Genomic DNA, 13,156 nt, shown 5'->3' with positions numbered 1-13,156 from the left:
ATGTTCCCTGCTTTGGTGCCTGATAATGATGAGGGAGGCCCTTGGAATAGGGGCTCAGAACTCTGAGAGCCCAACTCTGCCCAGCGCCCATGCTCCCACATGCTCTAAGCCACCTCCCCCCATAAAGGGTTCCTCTAGCTTGTCCTCAATGACCCAGGAGGGAGCTGAGGACCAAGCACCCAGATTATCAGGTGCGCCCCTTCCCTCCCAGCAACCCCCAGCCTTCGGGGCTGGAGCAGCTGAGCAAGTAGGGGCCCCTCCCTCTCGTTGCCTGACATCCAATCAGAGAGAAACTGATCCTGGCAGGGCAGGGTGCCCGGGGCCGGGCCCAGAATAGTGCGGCCCAGTCACAGTGTCGCACACTTGCTCTCCGTTGGTCCGGGGCTGGCCACATGGAGCCAGAGCTGGAGCACGCACTGCACAGGGTATGGGGGTCCCAGGGGAGCTGGCGCCGGAGCAGCTGAGGCCAGAAGATTGAGAGCACGTGCTGTGAATGTGTGTCTGTGCGTGTGTGTCTTTTGGTGTGTGTTTGGTCTGGATTTTCTCGTGAATATGGGCATGTGCGTGTCTGGGCATATGTACTGTGAGTGTGTGTGGTTCTGTGTGCCTGGGAGCGTTTGGATGTGTGTCTTTCTGTGTGTGTTTGTGTATGGCCGTGTGACTGAGCATGTGTATTGGTGTGCATGGGTATGTGGGCGTGTGTGCAGGGAGAAGGGGTCTGGGAATGTAAGGCACTTTCCCCACTCCTTCAGAAAGTCTTCTCCCCACAGACCCCTTCCTGGAGCAGCCTTGGGGGTTCTGAGCATCAAGGTAAGGAGACTGCCCCCTCCCTGGGGCCTAACTTCTTCCCCCACTTCCTTGTCCCCCACTTTTCTGGGACCACATTCCCTCCCAGCCTGGCTTTTATCTTCCTCCTTTTGGTTCTTCTTCCTTATTGTTCTTCCTCCTTTCCCCAGGTGTGTTTCCCTCACCTCCTCCTTCCTCGTTTCAGAAGTGACTTTCCCACTTGCTGTGTGATTTGCGGCAAATTGCTTAACCTCTCTGAATTTCTGGTCCCTCACTAGCAAAACAGGGATGATAATAATGCCTGCCTTATAAGGCTGCTATAAGTTTTAAATGAGAAATATGTTGGAGAAAAGCCCATTGGAAGCTTGCAAATCCTAAAGATTATGAATAACATTTGAATTGATTTTTCTGTATTATTCCCTGTTAATCAAACAGGCCCCATTCCCCTTCCAGAGATGAGCTTCCTAGAGCAAGAAGACAGCAGCTCATGGCCATCACCAGCTGTGACCAGCAGCTCAGAAAGAATCCACGGGAAATGGAGGGCCAAGGCCTCCAGATGGACAAGGCAGGAGGTGGTGGAGGAAGGGGAGCCACCGGGTCAGGGGCAAGGTGAGGCCAAGGCCAGTTCTGGGAAGATGGGAGCCAGAGCAGTGGGAAGTCCCAGAGGAGCCTGGATCTGGGCTCTCACTCGGGTCCCTCCATAAAACACAGAGTTGGACCCAACCCTCATCTTGTGGCCTCAGTCTCCCTACGTGGTAGAGAACAACTGCACTGCAGTGCCGGGGGCCAGCACGGCCAACTCAGAAAGATGGGACAGAGCCACTGTCTGGGGTGACTCTCAGGTCAGCCTCTCACCTGCAAAATAGGGCCACAGCATCCAGGCTTCCAAAGGCTGCTGTGAGATGAACGGCGACAGCAGATGAGAATGTGCTTTGGAAGATGGAGTTACTGTCCTCTTCCCCTCCTCCCCCAAACAGGTCCCCGGTCCAGGCCAGCTGCTGAGTCCACAGGGCTGGAGGCCACATTCCCCAAGGCCACACCCTTGGCTCAAGCTGATCCTGCCAGGGTAGGCACTCCACCAACAGGGTGGGACTGCCTCCCCTCTGACTGTATAGCCTCAGCTACAGGCTCCAGCACAGATGATGTGGAGCTGGCCACGGAGTTCCCAGCCACAGAGGCCTGGCAGTGTGAGCTAGAAGGCCTGGTTGAAGAGAGGCCTGCCCCATGCCCGTCCCCGCAAGCCCTATTTCCCAAGCTGGGCTGGGATGACGAACTGCAGAAACCCGGCGCCCAGACCTACATGCGCTTCATGCAGGAGCACACCTGCTATGATGCCATGGCAACTAGCTCCAAGCTGGTCATCTTCGACACCACGCTGGAGGTGAGGCCATGGCTCTGCCCAACCTGCACTCGCTCTGCATCCACACAATGCTGCAGCTACCGCTCCCACCCTGCAGGATGCCTTGCCAAGCCAGGTGCCCCTGCAAGCCCCCTGAAAGGACCCCTTCTTAGCACTATGGAGGCCATTTGGGGGAGGGAGAGCTTCTACTCTCTGTGAGCACACGTAATTTTCATCGCAGCTCTGCCACTTAGTATCTGTAGGACTTTGAGTTACTTTACCTTTCTCGTCTCTAAAATGGGGATCAAAATGCCTGCTGCACCCTACATAGTTCAGAGGATTCTTGGACTACTCAGTATAAAGCATGAGCAAAGTATGTGTAAGACATTGCAAAGGCCTGGCACAGTAGCTCACATCTATAATACCATCAATTTGGGAGGTCAAGGCGGGCAAATCACAAGGTTAGGAGTTCGAGACCAGTCTGGCCAACATGGTGAAACCCCATCTCTACTAAAAAAAGAAAATACAAAAAAATTAGCTGGGCGTGGTTGCAGGTGCCCATAATCCCAGCTACTCAGGAGGCTGAGGCAGGAGGAGAATCGCTTGAACCTGGGAGGCGGAGGTTGCAAGTGAGCCGAGATCGTGCCATTGCACTCCAGCCCGGATGACAGTGCGAGACTCCATTAAAAAAAAAAAAAAAAAAAGGCATTGCAGAGTCACTTAGAACAAAGAATAGGGGACTGTTTTGGCAACAGAAAAAAATAGTGAGCTCTGGCACCTTCTCTTCCATTAGGCTAAGCTATAAACATCTATAATCTTATTCTTATCATTGTTGTGCCATGCAGCCTTTCCCAAAACATGGTGTATGTATTGTCCATAGCACATGTTTTGATTCTAGTGGTTCTTGAACAAATATGCCTATTTCAGTAGCTTTGTGTTTGTTTTAGGGTGTGTTAAAAAATATAACCAGCATGTGCAGATAGTACTGTTTAGGACAAGGCACAAAATGAGTCAATATAAAATTTGTCTACAAAACAGTATGTAGATATGCAAATGTTATGGAAATAACTATGCCTCCGGTACTTAGGCTATCAAAAACTAGACTGTGTCTGTACACACATGCCCTCCAAATGGAAACATGAAGTTAGAATTTTTCACTCCCTGGTGTGCCAGGTGAGGGGCTCAGTGTCTCAGGCCACAGCCTTATCTATGTACCACATGTCCGCAGCAATGATCATGTCTAGTGTGTACTGTGTCATGAGAAAGACAGGCCAGCTGGTGTAGAGGAGGGTCCAGGAGAAGGCCCCATGGAAGAACCCTGGGTGAGACAGGGAGGGGACAGCAGGCAGATGGGAGGTGCCCACTGAGGGGCAGAGAGGAGGGTGAGGGTCTCTCAGGACCCACCCTTGACTGTTCTCCCTGGCCCCTCAGATCAAGAAGGCCTTCTTTGCTCTGGTGGCCAACGGTGTGCGGGCAGCCCCTCTATGGGACAGCAAGAAGCAGAGCTTTGTGGGTGAGAAGAGGCTGGGGAGGTGAAGGGAGATGGAGAAGGGGAGGTGGGGACCTCATACGGTTGTTCTGGGGCCAATCTCTGATATAGCACAAGCTTGGCTTCAGGCCAAGCCCAGCCAGGGGCCAGGGTGGGGGAAAGTCCGTCCCGAGTCTGCGTGGCCAGCTGGGAGACCCTGGGGCTCAATTTCTCCATCTGTGGAGCCGCTGTGACCAGCTGACACCTTCCAGCTCTGCTACTGCATGGCCCCATGCCGTAGGTGCTAGGGAGCAAATGCGGGGAGGCAGGAGAGAAAGAGCCCCACTTCTCAGGCCTGGGGGGCTGTCCCACTGTCCTCTTCCCACAGTCCCCACTGTGTCTCAGTGCAAGGAAACTGGCAGGGTGGGGAGGGGATCTGATCCTCAACCTGCTTCCCACCCAAAGGCCCCAAGCTGACCTCCTCCCCGCCCCTCCCCTGCAGGGATGCTGACCATCACTGACTTCATCCTGGTGCTGCATCGCTACTACAGGTCCCCCCTGGTGAGGAGTGGGCTGGGAATCTTATGAGCACCCAGAGGGGCGGGGGCGGAGGGAAGTCCTCCTGGAGCCTGGTGCCCTAGAAGCCCATGTCTGTCTGACTTCTGGAGTCCTGTTGATATCTCTAGGTCCAGATCTATGAGATTGAACAACATAAGATTGAGACCTGGAGGGGTGAGTGGGGAGAGGAACCCGGAAAGGGGCTGTTGGTGAGGGTGGGCCAGGGCCTAAGGCGGAGGATGGGCAGGGGGGATGTCCTGGAGCGAACAGGGGAGGGACAATAGGAGCCCCGGGTGCCTGAAAGAAGGGAAGCTGCCTGGGATTGCAAGGCGAGGCAGGTGACCAGCTCCCCTGGCCTGACTCTGGCTCTTTCTGCAGAGATCTACCTGCAAGGCTGCTTCAAGCCTCTGGTCTCCATCTCTCCTAATGACAGGTGGGTGTCCCTGCTCATTCACCTGTGCCTCCTCCTCCCACAGTCCCCTTCCTCAGTCCCACTCAGCTCTGAACTCACCTCTTCATCCTAGGCGACACACGGACAAGGGAGCCTTGGTGCTCTGCCCTCCTTTTTAGGGGGCTGGGATGGCGGGTGTCTCTCCCCAGGCTGCCTCGAGGCTCACTGCTCCCATCTCTGCAGCCTGTTTGAAGCTGTCTACACCCTCATCAAGAACCGGATCCATCGCCTGCCTGTTCTGGACCCGGTGTCAGGCAACGTACTCCACATCCTCACGCACAAACGCCTGCTCAAGTTCCTGCACATCTTTGTGAGCCTGGGCCCAGGTGGGAGGAAGCGGGAGAAGGGTGATCAGAGGGCCTGAGGAGTCTTCAGCCCTAGGAATCGGAGGGAGGAGCTGGGAGCCCTCTTGAAGCTGCTGGATCCCTGATCTCCACCGGGTCCCCTTCCTAACCAGGGTTCCCTGCTGCCCCGGCCCTCCTTCCTCTACCGCACTATCCAAGATTTGGGCATCGGCACATTCCGAGACTTGGCTGTGGTGCTGGAGACAGCACCCATCCTGACTGCACTGGACATCTTTGTGGACCGGCGTGTGTCTGCACTGCCTGTGGTCAACGAATGTGGTACCCAGCACAGGATGAGAGGCTTGGGCTGGGCTGGGGCCTGGGAGAACCTGGCAGGGGAGAATATGGGAAGGGCAGGGGTTCCCATGCCATCCCTGTGGGGGGTACAGGATGGACTATGGATTAGAAGTCTCCATCTGCTCTGAGACTTGGGCCGGTTGCTTAGCCTCTCTGTGCCTCAGTTTCCTCCTTTGTGAAATGGGATTCTTCACAACACTCATCTTTCTGACTTCACAGGAGGATTTAAAAGGTTATATGCACGAAAATGAGCATAGTGACAGGAAGCAGCAGATTTTAGTTTTAGTTCATCTTAAAATGGAGCCAGGCACGTGGTGCACGGCTGTAATGCCAGCACTTTGAAAGAGGCCAGAGCGAGAAGGTAGCTTGAGGCCAGAAGTTTGAGTTTACATACAGTGACACTTCAGGCTGGGCAACAGAGCAAGACCCTGTCTCTAAAATAATAACGAAATAATAAAATTTAAAAAGTAAAATGTGCCATGGGACCTCGGGCCCCTAGCCAGACCTCAGTTTCCTACACTGAAAAAGGGCTAGAGGGACGACAAGATTATTTCTTTGGTTGAATGATGGCTATGAAATATTTCAAAGCTAAAATCACCATAATTAAGATAGATATCAAGAACTGTTTTCAATTTATTTTTGATTATATAAAACTTCAAACATATGAAAATGGTACAAAGAAACTGCATAATGAACCACCTATATCCATTGCCTAGATTAACTACTGTTACTGTATTGCCATAAACAGTTCATCTCTTCTCTGAAGTAATTCAAAGTAAATTACAGACATCATGTCATCTCACCCCTAAACATTTTAGTCTGCACCTCTTAAAACAAGTGTATTTTTGGCCAGGGGCGGTGGCTCACGCCTGTAATCCCAGCATTTTGGGAGGCCAAGGTGGGCGGATCACAAGGTCAAGAGATCGAGACTATCCTGGCCAATGTGGTGAAACCCTGTCTGTACTAAAACTACAAAAAAAATTAGCTGGGTGTGGGGGTGCACACCTCTAGACCCAGCTACTTGTGAGGCTGAGGCAGGAGAATCGCTTGAACCTGGGAAGCGGAGGTTGCAGTGAGCCAAGATCACGCCACTGCACTCCAGCCTGTTAACAGAGCAAGACTCCAAAAAAAAAAAAAATGCATTTTATACCACCAAACAAAACCATGAATAATTCATATTATTGTCTGGTATCCAATCCTTATTCTCACTGCTCCATTTCCTCAAGAATGTTGGGCTTTTTTGTTGTTGTTTTGAGATGGAGTCTCGCTTTGTCACTCAGGCTGGAGTGCAGTGGCACCATCTCGGCTCACTGCAACCTCTGCCTCCCAGGATCAAGCAATTCTTGTGCCTCAGCCTCCTGAGTAGCTGCGATTACAGGCAACCCCCACCACGCCCAGCTAATTTTTGGGGGGTGGTATTTTTAGTAGAGATGAGGTTTCACCATATAGGCCAGGCCGGTCTCCAACTCCTGACCTCAAGTGATCCACCTGTCTTGGCCTCCCAAAGTGCTGAGATTACAGGCATGAGCCACCACGACCGGCTAAGATTTTTTTTTTTTTTTTTTTTTTTTTTTAGACAGAGTCTTGCTCTGTCGCCTGGGCTAGAGTACAATGGTGCGATCTTGGCTCACTGCATCCTCCACCTCCCGGATTCAAGCAATTCTCCTGCCTCAGCTTCCCAAATAGCTGGGTTTACAGGTGCATGCCACCACACCTGGCTAATTTTTTGTATCTTTAGTAGAGATGGGGTTTCACTATGTTGGCCAGGCTGGTCTTGAACTCGTGACCTTGTGATCTGCCCACCTCAGCCTCCCAAGGGAATGTATTTTTTATAGTTGACGTGTTCAAAACGGGACCCAACTGAAGTCCATGGTTTACATTCGTGTCTTTTGTTCCTTAAATCTCTTTAAATCTAGAACAACCCCATTCCCCCTAAATTGTTATGACATGGGTGAGTTGAAAAGCCCGGGTCAGTTGTCCTATAGGATACCCCACATCCAGATTTGTCTGTTTGCTTTCTAGAGCTGGCCTTTACTTTGTTCTCTAGTCCTGTGTTTCCTGTAAACTGAAATTATATCTAAAGACTTGAAGAGATTTGGGCAATAAATTCAAGGCTAGACTATTTCGTAGGTGATGCCGTGTTACTCACACTGCATTTCCTCAGGATGTTCGACGTCAGGTTGTCTCACTCTGGGATGCTAAGTTTGATCCTTGGGTTCTGATAGTGGCACCCTGATGCAAATAGCCCTAGGCCCTCTACACAGCACCCCGGTTCTGATCGGAGGCTCTTCCCTGTCTTTCTCTCCCTGCCCCCACCCACCACTCTCTGCAGGTCAGGTCGTGGGACTCTATTCCCGCTTTGATGTGATCGTAAGTGTCCCTGGAAAGGTGGGATGCTGTAGGGAGACTAAGGGTGTGGGAATGGGTGGGGGGCCTCTGTCAACCAGGGGAACCTTGATAAGTATGCAGGGGTTGACATCTGTGGGGTAGGAGCCCAGGCAAGGGGGTGACTAGGAGCCATGCTTCTCTCTCTGCCCCAGCACCTGGCTGCCCAGCAAACCTACAACCACCTGGACATGAGTGTGGGAGAAGCTCTGAGGCAGAGGACACTATGTCTAGAGGGAGTCCTTTCCTGCCAGCCCCATGAGAGTTTGGGGGAAGTGATCGACAGGATTGCTCAGGAGCAGGTACCCTGTGCCCTCCATTCATGCCCGCAACACATACAGCCCAGTCCTTCTCATGCACGGCTCCAGCCATCCCTGAACATCAGGGCACCTGGCCTATCCTTCCATTTCATGACCAACTCCTGGTGCCCACACTGGCCTGCACTTTGTCCTGTCCATGGGCCCCTTATGCCAGGGGTCACTGCCAGCTGATCGCCCAAGGCCGGTCACAGCCATCCCTAACTGGCTCCTAGGAAACACTCTCTCCCCAGGTGATGGTGGGTTGTTTCTCCTGATTCTTGGCACCAACCTCAGTAGCTGCTGTAGCCCCATGGCTCTGCCCCCTCACTGAACACTATGGACCCACAGGTACACCGGCTGGTGCTAGTGGACGAGACCCAGCATCTCTTGGGCGTGGTCTCCCTCTCCGACATCCTTCAGGCACTGGTGCTCAGCCCTGCTGGCATCGATGCCCTCGGGGCCTGAGAAGATCCGAGTCCTCAATCCCAATCCTCTTCCACACCTGGAAGACAATGAAGGGAGCCAGGGAACTCAGCCTTCATCTTCCCCCACCCCTATTTGCTGGTTCAGCTATGATTCAGGTAGGCTCTGCCCTGGGCCATGACACCAGCCTCTTAGTCTTCCTGATTTCCTGGATCTCAGATTGGGATGCCCTGAGGACGGGAGTGGCCAAGCTCAAAGCTGAGCAGCCCTGTGAAAACTACAAGTGTAAGGACTTGCACGTCCCCACTTTGTCCCATTTTCAGCTGACGTCACGGAGACTCTCCTAGGAGGAAGGGACAGAGCCCCGGCTAAAGGCTAAGGCAGCGATGTGACTTCAGACACTCTGGGAAGATTTCCTTGTTCCCTCACAATTCAATTCCCACCTGCTGGGAATTCCATTAGAAGGAAGCAAGTTACGTAAACCTTTGTTGGATGGAATTTCCATCCCCAGTAAGAACTAAAGCTTAAAGGAAGGAGCTTCTACCTCCATGCTCATCTCAGGAAATGTGACATGATCTCAGACTCTTTCCGGGTCACACGTTTGCTAGGGGCTTGCAGAGGATGGGCACAGATTCTGTCTACTCGCCATGGCTGGCAGGAGTCCCCTGTTGGAAAGGCAGCTGCCCCTCCTACGTGGTCACCATCTTCCCTTTTCTTTTCCTCACAGGCTTCTTCAGCCTTCCCAGATTGCCCTTGCCCTGCCTGTGTTCCCAGAAGCCCTCGGACATGCCCAGTGCACCATGGCATGATGAAATTAAGGAGAACAGCTGAGTCAAGTCTGGAGGTCCCTGAACCAGAGGCACTAGGATTACCCCAGGGCCATCTGTGCTCCATGCCCACTCATCCCCTTGCAGCCTAACTGGGTCGGACGACCCCAGTGGGTTTAGTCAGGGCTTCTGGATTCCTCGGTTTCTGGGCTACCTATGGCTCCAGCCTTCAGCTCCTGGGAGTCCCAGCTGTTGTTCCCAGCAATGTCACCACTGCCCTCCTACTCTCCAGGCTTTATCATTTCAGAGCTGCTGAAATGCTGCTTTTCAGGGGCCACCATGGAGCAGCTGTTATTTATAGAACTGCCTGTTGGAGGTGGGGGTCCTCCCTCCATTCTTGTCCAGAAAACTCCTTAGCTCTCGCAGTGAGCAGTGTTGTGTCCCCAGAGATGGATGGCATTGTATATGGACCCCTATGAATGAGCAACTGAAAAAAACACAACAAAAGGAACAATCCACGAACTTAGATTTTATAGGTTTCTCTCAAAATGCTGCAGTCTTTGACCTGAACTTGTGGCAAGAGCCTTGTGCTTTCTGAATTCAAAGACAAAAAGGAAATTTGACAAAAATCGCAAGTGGCATTTCTTTTGCATGTAGTGCTATTCTACTGAAATTTCTTTCTTCCCTTTTCTTTACAAAATTGTAAAGAAAATATTAATTCATTGCTTATATAGTAGGTACAACTCGGCCTACAAACTCTAATCTGCAAGAAGCATAACTTTATTTTTCTAACACAGAATGTAATTTCTATTAGGAATCCCGTTTCACCAGGTTTTAGAAATTAATCTCAGTCAATTCAGAGTCTCCCCCGACCTTTTCCTGGGGTTAAGCTCGGTGGGGTTGGGGGGGGGTGGCTTTAAGTCGTGTAAGACTCTGGTCCTCAGCCATCATCATCTGTCCATTTCAGCACCTGCTTGGACATCCTATCTGGTCATCAGTTGGTCATGCATGGTCTGCCAGGGGCTCCTTCACGTCCACAAAGCCTCTTTGGGGGCCTGTGGCTTGGAGCATGTGGAACATTCTAGCTCCTGGCCCTGCACACCCTCTGGCTTCAGGAAGCTCAGTGATTCTGTTCCAGGCCAACTGCTAAGATACAGAGCCCAGTCACCTGTTCCGCTCTGTGGCTTGCTGTTTTCCCAGGCTTTTCCCAGGAAGCGTGTGGGTTCTTCTACCCAGTGCTTGCCTACCCTTATCACTTCCAAACCTGTATGGTGTATTTGTCATACTTTCCCCCTCTTTAGCCGCAACCTCCTTCTCAGGGTCCTTTTCTCAAGGATTCCAGAAATGTCAACAGTCGCCTTGCTCCCCAAGCCCTGCCAACCCATGGAATCTTGACCAGTCAGGGAGAGAAGGGGCTTTTATTCTGTAACCCATCATATATTCTTCCAAATGCACTGTAAGTGTCCCGAGTTCTTGCCATCCACCTTCAGAATCAAGCCTTTGAAATTCCGAAGCCGAGGCTCGCTTCAGCTATGTCACCTTCCCCGTGGCAACGGGCTGGCTGTCCAGAGGAGGGGGAGGTTACTGTCCCTAAAACGTGACTCCTTCCCCTTACCTCACAGAGCAAGAAGGCAGAGGCTTTGTACTGAATTGGTTGGACCATAAATGAAGATGTTCTGTCACTAGACATTTTGCCAAAACCTGAGCGTCAGTGCTGGCTCTGCTGTGGTCCCACCCGAGAAGGTCCAGGGTCTTGGGCTCAAGGGAGAGGATTGGAGTTCGGTGATGGTTGGGTCTGGGCCCAGAGGATCTCTCCAGTGACAGTGCTCCTGGGGAGCCTGGGGCTCTGGAATCTTGTAACAGGTCGGTCCTTTGAGGCTGTGCCTCTGGGCGGCTCTGCTCTGTGCATGAGACAGATCTTCAGTGGTGCTAGGACAAGCAACTGAGAAAGGCACTCTTTGCCCCTCCTGCTCCCCTTGCCATCATGGGAGCAGATCTGTCTCTACCTGTCTGGACTCACCATCCTAAAGACCCGGCAGTTCTTCCCTTCCGGACCTTCTGTAAGGGCACATGCCACCCTCCCTGCCTCTGACCCCTCCTCTGGTCACAGCCCAGCCCTTGCAGCCATCATGGCTGCTAGAAAAGAGTTACGGAGTTGCCACCGGGGCTGCGGCTGCTTTTTCCACTCCAGCTCAGAATCAGAGACGCGCCCTGTGTGCAGCCTGCAGTGCCGCCCACTCTATTCCCGCATGTGAACTTGGGGCGGGGCTGGTTTTCCACGCATTGCTGCCTCCGTGCCCCCAGCCCCTCCTCAGACCTCTGCGGGCCTCTCTGGGTTTCTGTAGCTTCCTTCGCTTTCCCGTCTCTCTTCTCACAACCCCTTCAGTAGCTCTCCGCCCTGGATGTGCATCAGGATCAGCAAAGAAGCCTTATAAAATGCAGATTCCAGGGCTCCATTCCTACGGGTACTAATTTCCTCATTTGGGGGTGGGAATTGAGCAACTGTATTTATTTTCTATAAATGCTAGAGACTTATGATTAATAGCACATGATGAACATGAGACTGGGCTGAGAAATGAGGATGCCCCATGCTCATAGCTAGTCAATCATTTGTCATATGATGGGGTCTAGCTATTATTTAATTATGCCTGCAGTCTCCAAGAAGCAATGACTAAGCGTAGTGGTGCAACATAGATGTATGACTCATTACCATTCTCACCATCCTTCTCCCAGATATCCTTAAATGCAGAAGTGTTCATTACAATATCCTACATGTTCCTTTCATGACAATTGTCCAAGTTTTTGTTTGATATGCATATTAAAGCTGGAGTCACAAATAATGACCTGGAAACAAACTCCTATTACCAAGCCAAAATGCACTAAGAGCTAAAACTTCCACAGAACCTGGGCTGTAGATAGCCAGGCAATACTGGGTACCCCATCTATTTTTGTTTACAAGAGTGCTGCCTTGGCCAGGCGCGGTGGCTCACGACTGTAGTCCCAGCACTTTGGGAGGCCGAGGCAGGTGGATCACCTGAGGTCAGGAGATCAAGGCTTAGCCTGGCCAACATGGTGAAATCCCGTCTCCACTAAAAATACAAAAAATTAGCGGGGCATTGTAGTGAGCACCTACAATCCCAACTACTCGGGAGGCTGAGGCAGGAGCATCACTTGAACCTGGGAGTTGGAGGTTGCAGTGAGCCAAGATTGCACCATTGCACTCCAGCCTGGGCGATAAGAGTGAAACTCCATCTAAAAAAGAAAAGAAAAGAAAAGAAAAGAGTGCCGCCTTGTTTAAGAAGACTAGTTGTTTTCTTAAAGTCTTACCCAAAAATATGGATCTGAATTTGGCCAACAAGTTCAAATTAGCTGGGGTATGAGTAACACAATGTGTATCGTCTTTTCAGCCAAATGTCGATCTGCTGTGCGGAACCAACAATCCTTAATCCGCTGTTGTTCTTTCTCTATAGAGGCAGGTTGGGGTTGGCTCTCAGGGAGCCTCACTGTGACATGTCTTCATGGTGACGCTTGGGGGCCCTGAGCTCCTGAGAGTCTCGGGGCCTGGAACTGTGCCCCATCACTGGCCACTGATGAATTCTGTCCCAACCCTCAAACCAGGGGTGATGTGTTTCTCCCTCCAGAGAAAAAACTGCTGGGAAAGGAACTGAGACTATGACCACATCCATCCTAGACATATTACATATGTATCTGAATGAATCACTGTCAAAGAAAGTGATTTTTTCATTTATATTAAGTAAGTCTTGTCCAGGCATTGTGATGGAGTATAAACAGAGGTCATTTCACATACACTTGAAGTACACATGTACACATGAAATTTTTGAGAGAATCTCATGTACACTTAGGGTCAGTGCATTTTTCTGTAGGTATATTATAGGGCAATAAATATATTTTAAATATTAAAAAAACAAGTATAAAGATAAATTACTTTGACCATATGCTATATTTTGTTTTTCTCTGTTTGGGGATGGGAGACTTTGATTCTATTCGTCCCAATGCCATGTGGGCGGGCTTTCTAGTG

General features: G+C 51.3%; 1 protein-coding gene across 23 annotated transcripts; it reads left to right on the top strand.

The window, feature by feature from the left end:
• Nucleotides 1-359: 359 nt before the first annotated feature.
• Nucleotides 360-9,746, top strand: PRKAG3 (protein kinase AMP-activated non-catalytic subunit gamma 3). 23 transcript variants are annotated; one of them, XM_074010168.1, is made up of 14 exons: nt 360-425; nt 771-810; nt 1,240-1,395; nt 1,908-2,167; nt 3,557-3,638; nt 4,096-4,154; nt 4,280-4,325; nt 4,530-4,584; nt 4,786-4,912; nt 5,060-5,225; nt 7,576-7,613; nt 7,784-7,930; nt 8,276-8,508; nt 9,078-9,746. In XM_074010168.1, the coding sequence occupies exons 1-13, from the start codon at nt 393-395 to the stop codon at nt 8,390-8,392; spliced, it is 1,326 nt and encodes a 441-aa protein (XP_073866269.1). In that variant the 5' UTR covers nt 360-392; the 3' UTR covers nt 8,393-8,508; nt 9,078-9,746. The 23 variants fall into 23 exon arrangements, with proteins under 23 accessions (XP_073866269.1, XP_073866270.1, XP_073866275.1 ...); XM_074010169.1 differs by having other exon boundaries at nt 8,674-9,746; XM_074010174.1 differs by having other exon boundaries at nt 4,676-4,912; nt 8,674-9,746.
• The last annotated feature ends 3,410 nt before the right edge of the window (nt 9,747-13,156 follow it).

This window comes from Macaca fascicularis, chromosome 12 (genome assembly GCF_037993035.2).
Source record: "Macaca fascicularis isolate 582-1 chromosome 12, T2T-MFA8v1.1".
NCBI classification, from domain to species: Eukaryota; Metazoa; Chordata; class Mammalia; order Primates; family Cercopithecidae; genus Macaca; species Macaca fascicularis.
Note: the sequence above shows the minus strand (reverse complement) of the source record. Positions and strands in the feature narration are given on the sequence as shown.

What these genes read in the sequence shown, in the direction of transcription:
- PRKAG3 (XM_015432804.4), top strand. Translation starts at nt 393, where the DNA reads ATGGAGCCAGAGCTGGAGCACGCACTGCACAGG. An exon ending in TGGAGCACGCACTGCACAGG is followed by an intron (nt 426 to 770) that starts GTATGGGGGTCC and finishes TTCTCCCCACAG; the next exon opens with ACCCCTTCCTGGAGCAGCCT. An exon ending in GCTACTACAGGTCCCCCCTG is followed by an intron (nt 4,155 to 4,279) that starts GTGAGGAGTGGG and finishes TGATATCTCTAG; the next exon opens with GTCCAGATCTATGAGATTGA.